The 23,366-nt window shown below is 49.9% G+C and overlaps 1 protein-coding gene across 9 annotated transcripts in view; it reads left to right on the top strand.

Annotated features, from left to right (window-relative positions):
• ANO1 (anoctamin 1) overlaps nt 1-23,366 on the top strand; it is a 155,801-nt gene that overhangs the window by 11,064 nt on the left and 121,371 nt on the right. The window contains exon 1 of one of the 9 annotated variants that reach the window (XM_019755677.3): nt 4,846-5,281. The exons of the other annotated variants lie outside the window; for them this stretch is intronic. Within the exon in view, the coding sequence (XP_019611236.1) occupies nt 5,224-5,281 (58 nt within the window). The 5' untranslated portion in view covers nt 4,846-5,223. Of the gene's footprint in view, nt 1-4,845; nt 5,282-23,366 lie in introns of those variants that run through there. 9 annotated transcript variants of the gene reach the window in all.

The following is a 23,366-nucleotide window of genomic DNA, read 5'->3' on the forward strand; positions in this document are numbered from 1 at the left end:
TGATGAGCCTTAAAAAAAAAAGAAAGAAAAAAAAAGAAGGAAATGCTGGCACCCACTGTAACGTGGATGAACCTGGCGGACACTGCTGAGTGAAATGAGCCAGTCACAGCAGGACAAATCCCGTGTGACCCCATCACACGAGGGAGGTCCCTAGAGGAGTCAGATTCACAGAGACAGGAAGTAGATGGTGGTGCCAGGGCTGGGGGAGGGGAGGGGAGTGTTCCATGGAGACAGTTTGAGTGTTCCATTGGGACAGAGTTTCAGTTTGGGATGATGGAAAGTCCTGAGGATGGATGACGGTTGCACAACAGTACGTGAATGTGCTTGATACCACAGAACAGTACACCTAAAAATGGTTAAAACAGTACATTTTATGTCACATACATTTTACCACAATTAAAAAAAATAAAACTAACCAAAAAAAGTTTGGAAAAGTGAACTGCATTAAAAAGAAACATGAAGTACATTAGAGCCCAGGGGGATCCCAGCTCAGGCTCAAACCAGGGCCGTGGGACTTGGATGACCGATGTTTGGGAAAGTCTGGATTTCTACCTTAGCGCACATCAGTTCAGGCACAGACTCCGGAGCCAGGCTGGCTGCACTGAGTCCCAGCTCTCACACGTGCCGCTGTGTGATGTCACCTCTCTGAGCCTCAGTTTCCTCACCTGTAACTGGGAGTGATCCTAGCATGAATGGTAGAGAGCTGGTTTTATAAAATGCTTGGAACAGGGCCGGGCACAGTAGTAGGTGTCGCTAAGTGCTTGTTAAATCCACAGGCTCCAAGGGGAAGCCCAGCCAGTGGCCAGCCTCATCTGCGGGGCCCCTTGCAGGTGAAGCCCACGGAGATGAAGTGGGTCGTCTACTTGGGTGTGGGGCCCAGGGCTCACTCCAGCAACTGCGTGCCAGTCTGGAGCCCGCAGAATCAGCAATGAGCAGCTGCCTCGTGTCTCCAGCTGCCAGGAAAGCTGGGTTGGTTTCTCCCCAGCTCCCTGCTTGCTCCCTGGTCCCCCTCTTCTGGTACAGTTGCTGAGCCCTCTGCCTGGCCTTGTCAGGGAACCTCGGGCCATCGAGGAACCCCCACCCCTGCAAGCTCCTTGATGGGACCCTTTGGGAACAGCCCAAAAGACCGTCCATGGAGGAATGGATAACCAAATGTGGCATAGCCAGAGCATGGACTATGACTCAGCCACAAAAAGAAATTAAGTTGTGATACATGCTATAATATGGATGAGCGTCAAGAACATTCTGAATTATGAAAAAAGAAAAACACGGTGAAAGAAGCAGGGCACAAAAGACCATATACTGTATGAGTCCATGTATAGGAAATGTCCAAAAGAGATAAATCCACAGAGACAGGAAGCAGATGGGTTGTTGCCAGAGGCTGGAGTGGGGGTGGGGCGGGGTATGGACAGTGACAGCTCTAGGGTTCTGGGTGTTACTCCGGGGTGACAGAAATGTTCTGGAACTAGACAGTGTCTATGGCTGCACGACACCGTGAATGTACTTTAAGCCACTGAATTATTACTTTAAAATGGTTAATTTTATGTTATGTGACTTTCACCTCAATACAATTTTTTTTTAATTTTCAAAAAAAACCCTTGAATCCTGCTCAGCGCAGCTGCCTGGGGCCCCAGGTCTGACCCCCACTGCCTTCCGCCTCACCACTCACTGTACTCCTAACACCTGCCCACTGCCCCACCTTGTGCCTTCTCCTTGCCTCTGCCCTAAACCACTCTCAACCTAGAGAACCGCCCCTCACTCTGACCCCCAGGTCAGGGGCCACTGCCGGCTTCCCGCTGCTCGGCTGGGAGAGGCCTCCACCCAGGCCCTGCCTGACCTGAGGGTGACACACAGAGTAGTAACACCGCTAGCCCAGTGCTTACGAGAGCCAGCTCCTGGGTTGGAAGCTGGATTCTCTTTCCCGGTTCACAAAACCCCACGAGGCAGCGAAGGCCTCTTTTGTGGATGCACAAAGCCAGGTGCGAAAGGCAACTTGTCCCCGATTTATCTCCTGTCTTTCACTGCGGGGCTCTGGCTTATCTCCTCCCACCGTATGCCAGCTGTGGGGGGCTGGGGCCTCATCTTGCTTATTTGCACCCTCACCCCCTGCCAACCCTGAGTTGGGGCCCTACCCACAGCAGGTGCTCAAAGAACCAGGTTGAACTGAATACAGATTCCCTGAGACGACAAGGAATCAGTATTGAAATGACCTGTGACCCTGTAGCTGTTCTGAGAACAAACGACAGTGGGGGCAGGGTGTATATGACACTCTGGGCCTCTCCTGGTTTATGGGAGGGGCTGGGTTACTGTAGGTGATGCACTGAGAGGGCTACAGACAGGGTGGCTTTGGGCACGCATGGTGACACTCTGCTTGCAGCGTCAGCTCTGGCCTCTGAGCTGCAGTGGGCAGCAGCGGAGACTTGGGTACTGTTGCTGGAGGCCTTGAATCATGCACAAGTTCAGAGTCTGTATGAGGCCCAAGCATCTGATAAGGCCCCAGAGCCTGGGAGGGCTGAGCCTGTCCCACCCAGCTGGGCTGGCCTCACCCTGCAATGCCTATTTTAAACCTGGGCCAACCCCAGGGCCAGAGCTCGCCAGGAGCTGCTTTCTCTCCTCCCTCGCTGCCTCCCCAAAAAAGGAAACCATTTCCCATAATTATAAGCATTGTACGGCGTGATTGCTGTATCCTATAATGATGGCTCTGGCAGTGATGACAGGCGTGCCACCTCCCTGCGCCAGTCCACTTGCCCCACTCTGCTTTTGACATAAACATATTCCTGACGTATGCATGCTGTTCCTGACTGCCTCACGGGGCTCCCTGGAATATGGGTTGGGGGGCTCCGGGCGTTCCGTCGCCTTCTCCCGGGGCGCTGTCTCCCCGTTCAGGCCACACGGCAGCCCAACGTCCCGCCAGCCTCATATCCTTCCTCACTCGGCAACATTGACCAAAATAGCAGCCGAAACTAATCTTCGTAAAAATGAGCTGTTTCGGGTATTTACCAAAATATCTTTTTAAACTGGATAGAATTAAATAGCTTCTTAAATGGTCTCCATCTACAATCAGCTCTTTTGCATATGTTGGACTCGGCTGAAGGGTTTCATCAGAACACAACTTAATTGGAGCCAAGAAAGTGAAAAGGAAAAAAAATGGCTTCAATCGGAATGAATCAACATCTATTAATGGCTGTTTAACATATTTCTGCTAATAACAATGCATTAAATAATGTGCATTTCGAAGCTGGCTTAACACAATAGCCCATCCCTATCCCAAAAAGGTAAACAATGATGGTTAAAAATAGCCCCAGTAGGTATTTACATTTCTTTCCCCCTGAGTCTTTTTGGTTTATAGTTCATCATTCCAGGGGTTAGAATTCTAAAATTTTCTCTGTGTATTTACACAACTGAGCTATTGCTATGTATCATGTTGGCTATCAGGCCCTTCCAAGAAAAATGAGTTTTGATCTCGATTCCCGCACAACAATGGTTTGGGTCAGGTGGAAAAGCTCTGAGAAATGCATGTGGCCCCAGCACAGGCCGCTCTGCCCTCCTGGGGCAGGTATCTGGGGTACACAGCTCACGCCCCAGGGCTTCTAAGCAGACCCTTCTCGAGTGAGACTTCGTCTACGCAGAATAAGGCCCACCAGATGCCTCGTCTCCCAATTTCTTAGTCGAGACTGGAACAAGATAAATACTAAAGACAGTGGCAGGTCACCTTTCTCCCTGACTCCTTGGGAGGAAGGAGGCTTGACTCTCCCCTCTGTGCACAGACAGCACTTTGGGTGGGGAGCAGGGTAGAACATTCCCAACCGGAGACATTTCTTTGTGGTTTTGCTGCGAGTAGGAGCATTTCTGCCCAGAGCTGGGCATGTGGGTACCAACTTGGCAGGCCTGGCTGCATCAGGGAGGACTGGCACCCACGAGTTCTTGTGAATGTGAACTGTCCCCTCAGAGTGCTGGGTATGTCTCCAAAGCCAGTGGCTTGTGGCATGTTAACTTGGCATGTGACCCAGGGGGCCCTGGCATGGGAGGGCTCCCAGCCTAGCTCCTTGGGGTGCAGAAAGTGGGAGATGACCTTTCAAAAGGTCAGGCAGGCTGCTCCTGTCCTGCCACCGCTGTGTTGTGGTCAGAGACCAGCTTAAATTAGTGTTTTGTTGAAGGCAGTTCTGCTCAGAATTTATTGTATTTATTTGAGGTGTCATGGGCCTGAGGTTTGCAGACACAGGAGGTGCCTTCCCTGAGGCTCTCAGCACTCTCCTGGTGCCCACATCTCTGCTGTCTGCAAGGATGCTGAATTGTCCAGACCTGGCCTTCTAAACAGCGACAGGGCTGGAGCACGGCAAGTCCAGCTCCCAGCCCCAAGCAGGGCTGCAGGACGTGAGTCAGACGCCCCTGCCGCAATGCCAGTCAAGTTCTCTTAGCCTCACTTAACTGGAGTCCTAAAGTAACAGGATTTTTCTCCTATTTGGGGGGCAGTGCTCCCTTTACTAAGACCCCAAGTTCTGCATAGGCTGGGGTTCAAGTCCTGGCTGGCACTTGACCTGTGACCTCAGCTCTCCTTGCCATGCAACGGCTTCACCTTCTCCTCCTCCGACAAATTGAGTGATGAATTAGGGTCCTGCCGCTTGGAGGAGGGGGCTGGAGTGCGCTCACTGACGCTGGACGGGCCACCCACGGAATCACCCCACGCTGAGCCAGTCTCTCAGTGCTGGGTCGCTACCCCCCTCCTCTCAGTGGGCACCCTTCCCTGGGGCCCTGACTAGGGGCGCGCTGCGCACCGCCGCTCAGGGCCCCACTGGCCAACCCGACTGATAAGACGGTCCGGAGCCGGTGGAGACGCGACCGCAGAGGGGAGGCGAGGCGCAGGCGGGACCCGCGGGCCGAGCACGGCGGCTGTTAGTCTCTAGTGTCCCGCGCGCTCGCTCTGTGTCGGGGTGACCGCGGGGCGGGGCGAGGGCGGTGTCCGCAGGTAGCCCCGGGGGCAAGAGGCCGGCCCGGGACCCCCAGCCCAAAAAGCCGAGGGGGAGGAGCGGCGCGGTGGTGCGCCAGGGCAGCCAAGTTTGGCTCCCGGCGCGCGCGCGCGGCTTCGCGTCCTGCGTCTGGGGAGGAGGAGGGGGACTGTCCCCTCCCGCGCTGGACCCCGGCCCTTGGAGTCGACAAGCCGAAGTCCCCCCCTCTCCTGGATCCCGTGCGCCCGGCTCACCGGAGCCCCGCACGAGCTGCGCCATGCTGGAGGGAGACATCGGTCTCGAGGGGTTGTCCCCCAAGGAAGACCCCGCGGCCCGTGAGTATCCAGGGGCGGCGCAGGGTGGGGAGGGTCCCCCCAGCCCGGCCGCAGCGGCGTCGGGGACGCCGGGGGATGGCGGCTTCTCGGGGACAGAGGGGCACACAAGGGGCAGGAGACAGGGACCCCTGTCTCGGTGTCGGAGGACCGCCCCCGCGCTGTTCCCTGGTGAGGAGGGATACTTTGTCGGCCGCAGGTCATTGGGGGCACCCACGGAGGGACAGACAGCAGACAGACCGCGGGCTGGGTTGGGGCCAGGATGGAGCTGGGTTGGGGCTGGGGGTGGCCGCGCCCCCCTGTGGGCACTGCCAGGGCGCCCAGCGGTTCCCCAGTCCCGGGAGAGCATCCCCCAGCCTTGCCCCGTCCACCGCCAGGCGGATGGAAGGATTTCGGATGTTTTTACAGGCGCTATTAATACACATAATATTTCCGTGCTATTCTGGAGATTTATTTGCGATATAAAGTTACTACTATGGCTTGAAGTCATAATGGAAACTGCAGAGGAACTGGGGGGGTGGATAAATGAGGCTGGGAGGGGGTGTCCCTCACTTCCTGGGCCCCTCCCTGCACATAAATCACGACCCTGGATATTTTTATACCAATAACTTTAAAATAAATGACCCAAGCAATGTTTCCTGGATGATTTCCCCCCTCCCAGTTCAGAGGTTATTAAATAAACCCGGGAGTGAGCGGGACAGTGACGAGGGGCTGCAGCCCGCACTCCCTTGATTTAATTATACAGCTGCGTTCCACCCTCCTGGAGCGCCCTGGTTAGGACTCTGTGCCCTGCAATCAGGACGCCACCTCGGACTGGGAGCTGCTAACTATAGCATGGGAAGCCCTCCTTTTTGTTCTGTCTTTCTCCCTCACTCCTCCCCACCCCCCGTTTTTTCTTTTTGGATTTCCAAGGAAAAGCTTATCTTGACATCTGCTTAAACGGCCCAATTTGACTTCTTTCTAGAAGTGACTGTGCACTCATCAAGTTAAGGGCCCAGGAGGAAGAGAGAGGGTCTGTGCCAGCCAAAGTGGGAAGGCAACAGCTGGGCACAGGAGGGAAGGGGTGGCTTGGGAAGTCAGCCTGGAGGGCCTGGCCAAACTGTCCTGCTTTCACGAGTGGCTTCCTCGAAATAAGCCTGGTCTGTGAGACCCAGATGTGAGGTCATACCCGACGTTCTGTGGCGAATCCTAGGACCTGCTCATTCTCACTTCCCTGGGCAATTGATGGTTGCAGATGCCGCCTCCCATACTGGCTTCTTCACCAGCTGCCTCATTATTTGTTAAGAAGCTCTTTGTTCATAAACCCATGTACATGGTCTATACCTCCTGCAAGGGCAGGTGGAGAGGTAGGGTGAGGTGGAGGTGGGTAGTTCCATTGCCCAACGCACTCCTGCTCATCCCTCAAAACCCTATTGCAATGTCCCATGTGCCTGTGTACACCGATGGCACCCTGGGTATGGAGGGAGGAAGGACGGGAGGGAGGAAGGAAGAAAAGAGGAAGGGAGGGAGGGAGGCAGAGTACAGAGAGCTAACTGGCTGAGCAGGTCACTGTGGGCAGGCATGTGGAAGTCCTCTTACTGTATCATCACTTGCGGTCCTCACTCACTCTACAAGGTGGGCCCCATTGTTTTCCCTATTTATGGATGAGGAGACTGAGGCATGGACTGATTACTCAAGGTCAGATAGCTGACAAGTGGCAGAGGCAGGATCTGAAGCCCAGGCGGGCTGTGCTGTTCTACCCCCTCAGTGGGGACGGGGGAGCTGTCTCTCCTGAATCTTTCATGCATTCAGCTGTTCAATGAACAGTTATGGAGCGCCTGCTGGGCACCTGGCACTGTGTCCCTGGGGCTTGGGACACAGCAGGGGACAGAGCAGACCAAGGCCTGGCCCTCCTGAAGCTTTCTTGACCATGTAGAAGACTCTAATATGTTGGCTTAGCAATGTGTCTCATCACAAAGAAAAGTGAAACAGGAACTGGGGCAATTCTAAATAGGGTGGCCAGGGAAGCACTCACTGATGGGCAGTATGGAAACACACACCCAGAGGAAGTGAGGGAAGAGCATTCTGGGCAGAGGGAACAGCCAGTGCAAAGCCCTGCACTGCAGTGACTGAGACACGCCAGATGGGTTCATGGAGACTGGGGAGAATGGAGAGAGGGAGGGAGCAGGAGGTGTGAGCAGATCGTGAGGGACCTCTGCTCACTGTAAGGACTTGGGCTGGGCGAGGCAAGAGCTCAAGGAAGGGTCTCGAGCAGAGAGCAGCGGGAGCTGACAGGTTTGGGCAGGATCCCTTTGGCTGCTCCTCAAAGAACAGGCTGAGCGGGCAAGGGCAGAAGTGGCTTCAGAGGCTCTTGGAATAACGCAGGTGAGAGATGCTGGAGACGTGGGTGGGGGGAGAGGTGGAGGTCAGGTTCTGGCTGTATGTTGAAAATCTGAGCAGACAGGAATTGCTCACACACTGCATGTGGGGTGTGCGGGTCAGAGAGGCGTCAAGAACAACGCCAAGAGTTCTGGATGGATCAGGACAAAGAGTTCGGTGGGTTAGGTGAGAGGTTGACTTTTGGTGTTTTGTTTTTGTTCTTTTAAATTGAGGTTGAGTGTATGTATGTGTGTATATATATATATATATATCATAACATTTTAATCATTTTTAAGTGTACAATTCAGTGGCATTAAGTCCATTCACAACGTTATGAAACCACCACCACCACCGATTTCTAAAACTTTTGTGTTTGTTTGTTTTTTCCCAAACAGAAAGTTTGGACCCGGTAAGCAATAATGCCATTTGCCTCCCCTGCCCCCAGCCCCTGGGAACCTCTAGTCTACTTTCTGCCTCCATGAATTTGACTATTCTAGGGACTTTATGTAAGTGGAACCACACATTATTTGTCCATCTGTGTCTGGCCTATTACACTTCACATGTTTTCAAGGTTCATCCATGTTGTAGCATGCCTTTTTTTTTTAAGGCCGAATAGTATTCCATCGTATGTAGAGACCACATTTTGTTTATCCATTCACCTGTCCATGGACACTTGAGTTATTTCCACCTTTTGGCTGTTGTTTATAATGATACAATGGACGTTTGCATTACAGATACGTGTTTGAGTTCCTGTTTTCAGTTCGCTGCGTCGTATCTGTAACTCTCTGAGGAACCACTAAATTGTTTCCACAGCGACCACGCCATTTTATGGGCTGGAGTCCCATCATTTACGTTCCTGGTTGGTACCAGGGTTCCAGTTTCTCCACATCCTAACCAACACTTGCTATCTTATGGGTTTTTGTTGTTGCTGTTGTTGTTGTTTTATTGCAGCCATCCTCCCAGGTGTGGAATGGTAGCTGGTAGTGGGCTTGATTTACGTTTGTCTGACAACTCTTAATGTCCGGCATGTTTACTGTGTGCTTATTGGCTGTTTGTATATGTTCAGTTCCTTTGCTTGGTTTTTATGGGTTGCTTTTTGGTTGTTGAATTGTAGGAGCTTTTTATATATTCTTGATAGTAAACCCTTCCCAGTTATATGATTTGCAAATATTTCCTCCCAAACTGTAGCTTGTCTTTTCACTTTCTCGATAATTCTGTTTGATGTACTCACACATACAATGTATTTCTATGCTGTGATGTGACAAACTGAGGAAGCTGTCTTGTACCACTGCAGTTTGATGCACGATTCAATTCAACTTAAACAGACGAATCTCCATTTTGAGCCAGTTACCGTGTCAGGAGCTGGAGCTGCAGGGTGACTGCGGTCCTTGCTATCGTGGAGTTCACAGCCTCTGTAGCTGTATGCTGTCGTTTACCTTGTGCGTGTTCCTGATTCTGGCTAAGTAAGCTCTGTGTGCTGAGGGAGGGGTCCAACCTGACAGCCCCACCTCCTCATCTCAAGCCATTCCCTGCTGCCATGGGGGCTCAGCTGTCACTTCCCTTAAAGCACACAGCAGGTCTATCATGTCTGCCTCCCCTGATGGACTTATTTTTCTAGCCCTAGCACAGGGCCTGACATGGCAGGGCTCCATGGGTGGATGGATGGATGGATGGATGGTAGCTGACAGTTTTGCCAACTCATTATGTTCCTTGCACTGTTGCAAACCCTTTATATATGTCACATCCTTTAATGCCCATTTGTTCAATTGGTAATATTATGAACCCCTTTTGACAGATGAAGAAACCAAGGCACCCAAAAAACCAAGTAACGTGCCCACACTCACACAGTCAAGAGTTCCCTGTGAATCCATGGAGGTAGATGGGCCATACCTGATTGTGCTGGGGCTGCGGGGGGGCACGGGGGGAGGGAATGGAGACCCTGATATTCAGACCAGAATTCGGGGCAACCAGGTGAGGACTGGAACTGGGCCCCTAGCCCTCCCCCCCCAGGGTCCTCCCCAAGTCAGCTCTTGCCCAGCTGTCCAGGGAGAAGGCAGTCCCCTGTGGGGGGCCTCACTGCTGCTGGAGCTCCAGCAGGGACCCTGGTGGCTCAGGAGAGCTTTGCCTGGCGTGTTGGTTCCCACTGAACATCTGTCAGTCACGGCCCTCAGCCGTCAGCACCAGCACGTGTCAGGGTCTCCATGCTGCTTAATGAAGTATTAAACGCCTTCTGATCCTCTGAAACCCATTTGACAATGTCACGTGGCCATTAGGTAGACAAATTATTAGTTTCATGCACTTAGCCCTCAGAGGGGGCTGCAACGAGCCTGTGTTCTTGTTGCAGCCCAGGGGGACACTTAGCTCCCCTCTGCGCCTTTCACAGAGACTGGGCTGGGCTCCGGGTTCCCACACAACCAAACCCCCAGGCCCCAGACGTTCCGGTGGCCGTCTCTGCCTCCCGAGAGATCTCCTATCTCCAGCTGCACCCCTGTTTGCCTCTGGGCATGGTATGCAAACATTACCGTTAACACCCAAGATTGAATCCTTCCCCTTTCACACTAACTGGAATGACTTCTGCCCACGTAGGGCCTCGGGTATATAATGAATTTTTAATGCATTGACATGGCACTTTTCAGTGCAAAAGTCTGAACACACTGTTTGTGGTGGAAATGGAGCTATTCATGTGAGCTGTCAGAGAGGAGGCGTAATCGGCCATAATTTTTCCTGCAATGTGTTCCCTGGACAGTGAACAGCCCCTGCCCGGAGCCGATTGGGGGTGTGGGGCAAAGGGGGTGGGCAGAGGGCCCAGGACTGTGCCCGGGTCCCTATTTGCACATTCTGTGGAGGTGGGTCTGTGGAGGTGGCCCTGTGCTGGAGCTTGGAGTGTTTAGTTCCTCGTCCCGGCTCTCTCCTCTGCGTGAGGGGGCTCAGACCCCTCCTGCCTCCACGTGGGCCTTACGGAAGTCACAAAGCTGTGAGCAGCTGTGAGTGGTGTTTTGTCCCCATTTGCACTTTGCCCCCACATTCCACCCTTTGCCTGGCTCGGTTAATGGCAGTTCCTACACATGTGTCACAGTGCCCACTGCTTCCCACACCTGTCACCTCACGTTCACTGCCGCCTCCACCCTGGCTGGCTGTCCACCTCGCCCCGCCCCTTCCTCCTTTCCTCCCTGCAGGTGGAGCTCCTGCCTCTCTGGATCCCCTTCTTGCTGGGTGTCACCCACCCTTTCAGTGTCCTCAGTCTCCGAAGGGCTTCTGGGAGTTAGGCACACCAGCGTGCTTCGTTTGTGAGCCGTATAAGAAAGAAGTGATTTTAAGTGAAAAATATTTCATTTTGGATTTCGATATAGTATGGAAAGGTTTCCGCTTCCTGGATAGACAGATAAATGGATGGATGGGTGGACATAGGTAGTTAGATCTCTATATCATGATTTTGTGTAACATATATAATCTCTCTCTCTCTCTTTCTCTCTCTCTCTCTCTCTCTCTCTCTCTCTATATATATATATATATATATATATATATATATATATACACATATATATATATATTTATATATAAATTAAAATTTGTGATCAATATGACTGATTTGGGGGATATGTTGTCACATTAAAAAAATAGCTCCAAACTACTTTTATCATCTGACATGATGCGTTTTAGAAACCAGCCAGCCAGTTTTGTATGTTTCCGGCTGGTAAGCTAAGAGGGAGGGGTGGGTTCAGACTGCTTCTCCGAAGCTCTTCCCACCGGGGCACACGGCAGGCGAAAGCAGGGCTCAGTCCCAGCGGTCATAATTGGATAATTGTCACCATCGTTACTCTGTTTTTGTTTAAATAAACTTTTGCTTTTAGAACAGTTTTAGATTTACTGAATTATTGCAAAGATAGCACAGAACGTTCCCAAATACCACACACCAGGTTTCCCTGCTGTTAACATCTTATGTCAATGTGGTGTATTGTCACAAGTAATGAACCGACACAGGTGCACGTAGGATTCACGGAAGTCTGTCCTTTCTGCAGATTTCCTTGGCTTTTGCCTAACGTCCTTGTCTGTCCCAGGCCCCCACCCATCAATGATGTTGCCTTTCATCGTCGTGTCTCTTCAGGCTCCTCGTGGCTGTGACGGCTTCTCAGACTGCCTTTGGTTTGGATGACCTTGACAGTTTGGAAGAGGACTGTGCAGTCTTTTGTGGAATGTCCCTTAATAGGAACTTTTTTCTCACGATTAGACGGGGCTGTGGGTGTGGGCGTAGGGGGACCGCAGAGGTGAGGTGCCTTCTCATCCCGTCACATCTGGGCGCACGCTCTCAACATGACCTCTCCCTGGGGCGCTGACCTTGCTCACCTGGCGGAGGTATGCTTGGCAGGCTTCTCCCCTGTGGTTGCTTGTTTCTCTTTTGAACTCCCGTGTTTGCAGTTCTGGAGATTTATTAATGGGCCATAGAAGGTTTTAGATCAGAGCCATCGACTTACGGAAACCTCCTGAACTGACTTTGCTGAGTTGCTGTCACACTCTTCCTTAACGAATATTGTAACGTCAGCATTCCTTAAACACGGCCGACAGTTCATATGGTTATAAATTAAACAATAGATGATGAAGAATACAAACCATTTAAAACTCTCGCCGGACCACAGTTCCAGAGTAGTCAGAAGGGTTCAGCTGGGCGACAAATTGAGTCTTGACCTCAACTGACCCCTCATTTGTACACAGAGGCTCTCGAACTTCCATTTCAAAAGGAAATCTTTAAATAATTACGTCATGGATTTTAATAACTATTCCTCAGGACAGGTCCTTTTCTGCCCCTTACAGAGGTAATGAATGTCCCAGATTTCCTCCAGAGACCCTGGAATGAGAAAGCCAGGTCCAACTCCCTTACTTTCCTAGTTACAGAAGGAAACGGGGGCTCAGAGAAGTTGAGTCATATTCCTAAGATCACAGAGCAGTTTGGTGGCAGAGATGGGACTAGAGCACACGTGTGCTTATCCACGGCTGGTGCTGTCTCCCCATCTCCTGAATCTGATGAGGAGGTTTGAGGGTAAGGACAGTGACACTTGAAAGGCCCTTTAGAAGGCTACACTGGGAACCAACCTTTAAGTTCAGTCTAGTGCCACCTGTTTCCTGCCACCGGAAACACGTCTGTCTCTTCCAGCTGAATGCCAGCTAAAGTTCAGCTTGGCTTTGGAGGGCAGCTAGTTCTGAAAATGCAGGAAGCTCCTAGGGGGCTGGGATCCGAGGGAGTGGACGATGCCCACATACTGAAAGGTATGAAGGCATAAGCCCTGAACAAGGGACGCCAAGTTCACTTCTCTCAACGAGGCTCCCCCAGGATGCTCCCTCCCTGGAAAGTGGGTGGTGGGTGGAACCACCTACAGTATTTAAATGTTTGCTCTTGTCACGGTTCTTTTCTTGGGGGCGGGGACCAGCCAGTTTACTTGAATCTCTATGAGTTCACTGTACCCACAAGGGGAATATGCATGGCCCCCAAAGCATACCGGGGCTGATTCACATTTTACACTTAACTCTGGCTTTAAAAAAAGGAAAAAAAAAGAGCCTGCTTTGTCCCCTCATCTTCCAAATAAAAGATTATAATCTGCTTATACATGTGGATAAAATATAAGAAAATAGCGTACATTAACACCAGGGTGAAAAAAAACAACACAATGAAGGAAGCAAAGGGTGGGGACAGAGAAGGGCCAGGCGTGAGCCGAGGCCCATGGCAGGCAGTGCTCACCTGGGCTCTGAGAAGCCGGACCTGCTGGTCACACAGGCCACCGGGCCATGAAATGAAAATCAACCGGTGGCTCCGGAAAGGCTGTCTCCAGCCCCGTGAATGGCAGCCACAAGGAGTCTGTACAAGTAGCCCCGTCCCCTGGGACGCTTTGCGTTCTGTCTGCTTCTCACCTTCTTACCTAAGACGTCTTCTGACAGAGAGACCTTCCCGTCCACTCCATCTAACTGGGAGTGCCCATTAGCTGCGCTTTCGACACCGGCCCGTCTCCTTTATAACTCTGATCATGCTTCGTAATTAGATGTTTTAAATTGTGGTGTAATCTACATACAGGAAAGGGCCAGATCTTAGGTGCATGGTTCCATCAGTTTTCACACAGATTCATCCATCTGTGTAACTCACACTCCATTCAGACATAGGTTATTCCCATCACCCCCAGAAAGGGGCCTCGTGCCCATTTCCATTCTGCCCCCATCCCCATCACCATGGGATAATTCCGCCTGTTCTAAACTTCATAGACATAAAAGCCTACCTGTGCACTCTCTCGCGTCCAGTTTCTGGTGTTCAACATGACATTTCGTGCACGCCCGTAGTGGGTTTCTTGCTGAGTCTGTCCCATGGTGTGGACGGACCACAGTCTGCCTATGCATCCTCTTAGAAAGATTGCTTGTTTGCAGTTTGGAGCCATTATGAATAAAACTGCAAGGAACACAGCTTTTGATGGACATATGTTTTCCTTTCTCTGATAAATGCCTACATCTGGAATCTGGGTCATAGGATAGAAGTGTGTTTATTATTTCAGAAACTGCCAAACAGTTGGCCAAAGAGCTTCGGCACCCTCCCCCCGCCCCCACAGTGTCTGAGACTCGCAATTGGGTTTTTGTTTACCGGACTTATTTACTATTGTGCCCCGCCCCTTTCCCTGAGGTAACCGCCAGGTGTTCAAGGATTGATTGAGTCTCTTGCACGTCCTGAATCTTGAGTGCCCAGCTCAGTACCAGGCACGTGGCAGGTGCTCGGTACACGTTTGCCAAATGAAGGAAATCCCTGTACTTTAGCCTGTTTTCTGCTTCTAGTTGCCCAGGGACCCACGTCCTTTTGTGAAAAGCGGAGATAGTGGGAGCTGGAGCAGGCTGGTCCCATGTCCACTCAGAGGCAGCCTGGGAGTGTCTGATGACAGTGCTAAGGGTTTCCTCCAGGACAAAAGGCCAGGGAAGCCCTGTGTGTCCTCCCCACAGCATGGCCTGCACTGTTGTGTGCTGAAAAGGTTGAGTCAGGTGTAACCAGATGCTCACCTGTGCCGAGTGAGGTCTCAGGACGGCACTTACAGAGAACCCCCAGGGGACTTCTCATGAGAAAACTTTCGTAACTGTAACTAAATGAGATTACTTGTTGAATGGTGGGATTAAAGCCGGAACAGAGCTTTGCAAAGTGAGCCCTTGGGGGAAAATATTTGTCTGATAAGCCTTCTTTCTGTCAATAATTAGCTAGCAGTTTCATTCCTGTGTTTGGGCTCCTCACAAAGGCAGAAAAGGAAATGTGTTGCCTGCTTATAGGGGAAAGCTGAGAGAGAGAGAGAGAGAATCCCATTAATCAGGAAAATCAGGGCAGGTCATTAGAAAGCATTTTAAAAGATAGGACCTAATAAGCATATGAAAAGGCACTCAAGTACACTCGCCTTCAGGAAATGTGAGCTGAAACCACTCTGGAAAATCAATAGGCGGCATTTCCTTTGTAAAATAAATGCAGACTCTATAGCCACTCGTGGGCAAACTCTCCCCTGGAATCACACACTTGCTCATCCAAAGATGGTGGGCGTTCCTCACCGCACCATCCACAATAGCCCCAAACTGGAAGCTCCCCGAATGTACACCAACACGAGGAGGGACACATATGGAGTCCATTCCCACCATGGCTGGCCCTATACAGCCACAGGGGTGCATCGCCCCCAACTGCCCCCACCTTGGGGAGAGAATCTCAAAAGTCCTGATGCGCAAAGGGCCAGAACAAAGGCGCACACTTCATGGTCCTGTTTATAAAACGTGCATCACCATCGGTGTCGCAGGAGTTGGGACAGTGGTTTCCCTCTGGGGTAAGGAAGGCGACTCGTCTGGGGGCTGGCGCAGATGTGTGTTTAGTTAGCGAGAAGTTTCCAAGCTGCACATTTTCTGGTACGTGTGCGATACTTCCATGACATGTTTTTAAGAAGCATGGAGAGGGCACTGCCAGAAGCCACCCCTGCTTTGAGCCACCGGAAGCAGCTCTACAGAACAGCGTCCTTTCGGGCCAACTCCCTCTGTGGAATTACGGAGTGGGGGTGGTTCTGCCTGCACGCAGGTACCCCCAGCTCTGTGGGGGGCTCCGCCTACCGCCAATCACTGCAAAGGGGGTGAGAGGCCAATGCAAAGGGCAGTTGGAACAAATGTTGGGGCAGCTTTCCCTGCAGTGGTCTGTAGAAGTGCTCAGAGACCTCTTGCTTCTCCTGTGCAGCACTGGTTCCAGAAACCCAGGCCTGCTCCTCGCCAAGCAACCTGCCGCATGCATTTTAGGCAGAGTGTCTAGAAAAGTAAGAAGTCTCCACTAGTGGGAGGTTAGAGCCGAGAAGACAGCGCCAAGTACTTGAGTTGGTGACTGAGAGCAAGCTGACAAGGATGAGCTCACCACTCAGAGCCACCATAAAAAGGTGCCATTTATCTGGCGCCATGTAACAAACTACCTTAAAACCTAGTGGCTTAACACAGTACATATTTAATATCTCAGTTTCTTTCTGTGGGTCACAAATTCAAGAATGACTTCGTTGGGTGATTCTGGCTAAGGGTCTCCCAGGAGGTTGCAGTCAGGGTGTCAGCCAGGGCTGCTGGCACCTGAAGGCCGGCCTGGGGCCAAGACGTCACGCTTGTGCGGCTGTCGGGCTGTGACAAGAGGCCTTGGTGCCTCACCACATGGCCCCCCCACAGGGCCGCTGGAGTGTCCCCACAACATGGCGGCTGGCATCCCCCAGAGCGGTGGTCCCAGAGAGCGCGAGAAAGAGGCTGACAGGCCTGTCATGACCCAGTTTCAATGTCACACACTCTCACTGCTATCTTACTCTGTTAGAAGTGAGTCACTAAGTCCAGCCCACACTCCAAGGGAGATTAGGCTCTGCTTTCTGAATAAAAGAGTCTCTGAATTGGTGGACATATTTTAAAACACAGCAAAGCTCCAGGGACAGCAGTATTCTGGGGGCTCTGTTCAGCTTAGATTCTGTGACCAGCAGTGGAAGGGAACCAATGGTCCCTAGGCCCCTTCAGAAAGTGGCCTCAGCTGGCCTGTGTCTGTGGGGCCTCAGGGGACCTAGGTGTCAACACCATGTCCTCATTGGGGACATTATGCTCACTGTCCTCTCACGTGGCACAGCCAGAAGCCAGGCTAGTGGGCAAATCCAGAAACCACACCTGTCCTTTCCCACGAGTTGATTGTAGGGTCATGGGGGGGCAGGCAACAAGACATTTATAAATGAGCCTTAAATTTCATGAGGTCTCAGATAGCCAATTCTGACAGAGTGCCTGGTCACACCTGCTTAGGTTTTGGCAACTCAACAATTTGCTAGAAGGACTGGGCACCATCACATGTGCGGACTCATCCTGTGACTTCCAGGACACCACAGGAGCCTCAGTTTGTGTTAGATAACATGTTTCCCCGAAAATAAGACGTAGCCAGACAATCAGCTCTAATGCGTCTTTTGGAGCAAAAATTAAAATAAGACCCAGTGTTATGTTGTGTTATGTTTTATGTTACGTTATGTTACGTTACGTTATACCCTATCTTACAGTAAAGTAAGACCGGGTCTTATATTAATTTTTGCTCCAAAAGACGCATTAGAGCTGATTGTCTGGCTAGGTCATATTTTTGGGGAAACAGGGTAGGTCAGATAGGAGGCATCGTATAGTTTTCTATTGTTGCACAATGACCAGCCCAAAACGGAGTAGCTTCAAACAACAACCATGTGTCATCGCTCATCAGGCTGTGGGTCAGAGGGCTGCTTTGGGCCGGGCTTGGTTGTTCTCAGCTGGGCTCGCTCCTGCATCCACAGTCAGCTGGCAGGTCAGCTGGGATGGGCTGTTCTATGGTCGGCTGTAGTTAATGATAGACAAGCTGGCTGTTGGCTGGGGTGACGGTGGTGATGTGGCTCTCATCCTCCAGCAGGCTGGCCCGGGTTAGTTCACACGGCAGTGGCAGGTGAGCTGGCTGTTGGCTAAGATGATGGGTGACTGGGCCATATGGCTCTCATCCTCTAGAAGGCTGGCCTGGGCTTATTCACATGGTAGTGGCTTGATCCCAGATGGAGAATCAACGCACACAGACCTCAAGAGGCCTGTCTGTGACTTTGCCTCATTCTATTGGCCAAGGCAAGTCACAAGGCCATCCCAGACTCAAAGTACAGAAATACCCCTGCCTCTTGATGGAAGGCACTGCAAAGTGATGTGGCAAAGGGTGTAGACAAGGTCAGGTCGGAGAACTGTGGCCTTTCTGCAATCCACTACCCTTGTGACCTTGACTTGATGCCAAAAAAGACATTTGATAGAACTCAGCACCTCTGCCCATTCAAAACTCTTTTAAAAAGCAAAAAGGACACCTTTGTAATGGGATTAAATTATCTATTTCAAGGCAAGGGCCAATATCACCACACTGAATAGTGACATGGTAAAAGCAGTCTCATTAAAGTTGGGGACAAATCAAGGATGCTGTGATCAGCTGTGTTAGTTCTAGGAAGTTCTAGAATGTGCTACGGGGCAAGAAAATCCAATAATAATTATACTCACTGAAAGAGGGAAATAAAGTGATCCCTGATTGAAGATGGTATGATGGCCTACCTGAAAAATCCAGACGTATCAGCTGAAACATGGTGAGAACTCACAGGAGAGCTCAGTAACCAAGTCAAGTTCTAAATAACTCTCCAGAGTCAATCGGTGGCCTGAACAGGTGAAACTACTAGAAATTATAATGGGTAAAGATCCAATTCCGAAGAGCAGGGGAAAAAAACTGTCTCGCAATAAACTTAAGAGGAATAGAATACTAATATGAACAAAAGTGCGAAGTTGTATTGAGGGACAAAAACAACAACAACAAAAAAAAAACAACCAAACAAGAAATCCCCCAAAATTCAAATAAATGGAGAGTCACACTTCATGCCTGAATGAGACAATCAATATTGTAAAGACACAAATTATTTCTAAGATGATCCATAAGTGAAACGTAATTCCAATAAAATGTTCAGTTTCTGAAGGGGTGTTTAAATTATTTTCAAATTCCCAAACAACTGGAAGATACAAGTAAGGAAATAGTTTTAAAGAAACTTTGTATGAAGTTGAGGACAGAGAGAGGCCCTAGCCCTTCATCGATTGGCAATAACCAACAACCACTGAAGAAAAAGCAAATCTGATTCCTGTCTTACACCAAAACCCGAAATACACCAAAATGAATTCCAGATGCATTGAAGACTTAAGTGTAAAAAAAAAAAAAATCATAAATATTCTAGAAGAAAATAAGATTGACATTTATGAGATCTTGGGGAAAGATTTTCTAAGCACAATACTAAACCCAAAAACTATAAAGGAAAAAAAATTAACTTTTACAGATTAAGGAAAAAATGAATATAAACAAATATAAAAAAATAAGCTTGGGATAATTATTTGCTGAGTACTGGTAAAGAATTGCTTTTGTCACTCTAAAATAGAAGTATTTACAGATTAATTAAAAAAAAGACCGCAATAGGAAAATTAGCACAAGACCAAAATAGGCAACTTACCCCTAAAAGGCTGAATTTCTAGAAAAGACAGCTTTCCTAGTAATCCGGGAAATGCAAATTACAGCATCCGAGTTGTCCTTTTTTGGCCATGTTGGTCAGAATCCCACTGGCTGAGCCTGTAGAAAACTAGCTCCTTCCCAAACAACTCTTGACTCTGACATGGTCCCGGCATCTCACAGCAGCCTGACAGTGACTGCTGTGACTATTCATTTCCACAGATTTACTGCAGACCTACTATGTGCCAGGTGCTCTTATATGAAAAACCTTCCCTTCTATAGCCCTCTCCAGGCATCAGGAAACTTGCTATGTGCTAGGAGGGCAGTGGTCAGCTGGGCCTTCTCACCCTCTGTCTCCAGATGTAATAGGGGCTTAATAAGTGGTTGGTGGGTGGGTGGGTGGGTGGATGGATGGATGGATGGGTGATGGATGAACGATGGAATGAATAAAACAGGTGTTTACACTTGATCCAATCACTCCAATCCTAGAAACACATCCTAAGGAATTAATTGAGCAGGCGGTGGGCAATGGATATTTTGCATAGAACAGTGAAAAACAGGAAACCCCCTAGGTGTTCACAATGCGGGATGTGTGATTACCTGGGACACCTCACAAGGGGCAGTACCTGCTCTTCCCTCCTCACACCTTCCTGACCCCTGAAGCTCATCATGCCCCCCCCCACATCCGCCTTACTCATCACCCCCACCTCACTAGGCTTCATCTGCATGCGGGCAGGGCGTGTTCCTGCCGTGTTGGCAAGATGTTTGTTGAGCACCCATCTGGAGTGTGCTAGGGGTGGGGGTTACAATGGTGAATAAAACAGACGTGGCCTGGAACACAGTTAAGTGGAGAGAGAGAGAGAGAGAGAGAGAGAATAGATTATAAAATGCTATCACTATTAACAATTACGGTGGCTAAAATTTATAGGTGCTGCTGTGTGCACTTTCCATGGGTCATCTCATCGTTTGTCATTGAACTTGACCATGGAGGTGCTGCTCCTTCCCCCTTCACACATGAGGGAACAGTGAAGGTCGCAGGGTTAGGAAGGGGTGGGGTCAGGGTTCATATCCACACGCGGGACCATGCACTTGGCAGCACTCCAGGCCACCATGGGATGGATGCTCAGGATAAAAATCCATCAAGACATTGTGTGGCACCCTCTGTCTTTAGGGCTTGTAACCACAGACCCCTCCATTGCTCTGTCTTCTAAATACACCATGGAGCATAGGCTGTCCTTTTCATAACTGCCTAGGTTTCTTTTAGACTCAGCAAACAATCTTTCAGTGCAGCTAGGCGAGGTGCAACATGGTGGCCCCACATAAGGCTGACTTTACCAGCATGGCTGAGAATGGCCCTTGACTGCTGGAATTAGAATTCCACAGAAATTCCTGCCGTGCATGCATGATGCTTGTCACTACTGGTTATTGAGCATCTCTTTTGTGTCCAGACTTTGTTATGGGTTTATTTTCTCATTTACTCCTCACAGCATCCCTGAAAAGTAGCTATGATTAACCCCATTCTACAAAGAAACTGCAGTTCAGAGAGGTTAAGTAACTTAGCAAAGGTCACACAGCTTGTACTAATATATCAGCGCATGAGGCTTTTCTTTGCCAGCCTCAGGGAGGAGGTGACATGTTGCTCAAAATGTCAATGAGAAAAAAAAAAAACGGGCTTGTTGGCACACTATTCTGGATTATTCTAGGAACGTCTGTGAGAAATTCCTAGGGTTTGAAATCTCCACTTCTCTGTGGAGTCAGCCAAACATGGCCTCATTGTTGATCTTCAGATGCATATTTTTAGTGTGAGGTGGGTTGTGTTTATTTATTTTTTTTGATGAATAGCAAAAATGAGTTTTCTATAAATAAAGCCATGGCTTTCCCCTCCCCCCTCATTTTACTTCCTGTGCATGATTCACAAATGAATGGACCAATCAAGTGAGTGTACCAGTTCCAGAGAACTCAAAATGGAAAGTTCCCGTGAGTAACGGAGAAGGGACAGTCTGCATCTTGAGAGAGCACCCGGAGGTGGCGTTAGGTGCCTTGGGAGAGCGTGGGTCCGTCCTGTCAGCAGTGCACTTCTATCATTTGTAACGCTAGTTACGTGAAGGGCCTACCAGTTAAGGACAGTTGCTCTTTCCACGGAAAGCAATCCGCTTTTTGAATTGGAAACAGTGCTGGATCAAGAGGTACATCTGCTTCCGTTTCTCAGTTTGTAAGACAGTCTGTGCCAATGTGGGGTCACAGAGCACCGACACCCCAAGATTTGCACTGCTCTGAGTTCCTGGTCTCCGAGGATCCGAGCAAGCCCAGAAGGGGTTCCCCTCCCGGTACCGGGCACCCGAGGCCCCCTTGAAACCTCGGCCATTGAAGGTCACATGCAGACTCCCAACAAACGTTAGTGGGGACAATTGTAGTAGCTCTCGGCTGGCATTGCCATTGTTCACGAAACCAAAGATGACGTTCCTGGGAAGAGGACCCTTTCAAGACTACGTGCGTGCACTTGGAGACAAGGCCTGGTGCCTAATTCTGTCTACCTGTCCCCTGAGTTATCTCATCTCCACTTGTGTCCACAACCCAGCACATAGCAGGTGCTCCAGGAGTTTGCATCCGATTTAATACCCAGACTTTCTCCCATCCAAGCCTCTGTCCCAATTGCCAACCTTGTCCCCTCCCTCCCATCACCACACTTTATCCCTGTGGCTTCCTGCCTGCCTACCTGTGTCTTCCCTGTATTAACTCAAAACCTTGTCTGACCCCAACTCTGTTTAGCGAACTTGCCAAGTACAAGGAGAGCCTGGGTTAGCTGGGCGCATGCCACCTCGGCGTGCCTCGTGCTTGCCCGCCTAGCTCTCCTCAGCTCTGCTCTCTGTCCCTAACCCCCATGCACCACCCTCTCCTGCAAATTCTGATCCTGCGAAGGATCAGGACATAAAATGTACCGTCTTGACCATGTGTAAGCAGGCAGCACAGCACGGTTAACCGTGGGCACTGTCGTTCAGTTTGCCGCTAGACCTCGTTCATTCTGCGAAACTGAAACTGTCCCCATGCAGCAGCAGAAGCTTCTCCCTATCCCTCCCCCGCCCCCCACCCCATCCCAGCCCCTGGCCACCACCGTGCTACTTTTTGTTTCAATAGTTTGCCTACTTTAGACACCGCCTGTAAAGCAGAATCACACAGCACATGTCCCTCTGTGACGGGCTTATTTCAGCATGTCTTCAAGGTCCATCCACGTTGTCGCATGTGTCAGGGTTTCCTTCCTTTTCAAGGCTGAATAATATTTCATTGTGTGGATGGACCACGCGTTCTGTATCCGTTCATCTGTCGAGGATCCTTGCTCGAGTTGCTACCTCCTCGTGGCTACTGTGAATAATGCATCTATGAATGTGGGGATACAAATATCTCTTCGGGATGCTGCCTTCAGTTTTTTTGTATAAATACCCACCAGTGGGATCACTGGGTCGTACGGCAGTTTTGTTTAATTCTTTGAGGAACCTCCATCCTGTTTTCCAGAGCGGCTGCCCCATTTTACATTCCCACCAGTAGTGCCCAAAGCTTCAATTTCTCTACCTACTCGCCACCCATTATATTCTGTTTGTTTGTTTTTTTGTGATGGGAGCCATTGTAACGGGTGTGAGGTGGTATCTCGTTGTGCTTTTTATTTGCGTTTCCTTGATGATTAGTGATGTTGAGCAATTTTTCATGTGCTTGTCGGTCATTTATATATCTTATTTGAAGAAATGTCTATTCAAGTCCTCCACCTATTTTTTTAAATCGGATTCTTTCTGTTGTTGCATTGTAGAAGTTTCTTATGTAATCTAAATATTAACCAATTGTCAGATAAATAGTTTGCAAATATTTTCTCCCATTGCGTGGGTTGCCTGTCACTCTGTTGATGGTTTCCTTTGACACACGAAAGATTTTAAGTTTGAAGCTCTTTATCTGTTCTTTGATTTTAAACGATAGCCTTTCTGTGTAGAGTATCCTTGGTTGTAGGTCCTTGCTTTTCATCACTGAGTGTTTTGTGCCAATCCCTTCTGGCCTGCAAAGTTTCTATGGAGAAATCAGCTGACAATCTTATGAGGGCTCCCTTATAAGTTACTAGTTGCCTTTTTCTTGCTGCTTTTAAGATTCTCTCTAATTGTAATGTGTCTTGGTGTGGGCTTATTGGGGTTCATTTTTGAGGGGAACCCTCTGTGCTTCCTGGGCTTCTATGTCTAT

Source organism: Rhinolophus sinicus, chromosome 14 (assembly GCF_057876585.1).
Source record: "Rhinolophus sinicus isolate RSI-liver-muscle chromosome 14, RSI-T2T, whole genome shotgun sequence".
Classification (NCBI taxonomy): Eukaryota; Metazoa; Chordata; class Mammalia; order Chiroptera; family Rhinolophidae; genus Rhinolophus; species Rhinolophus sinicus.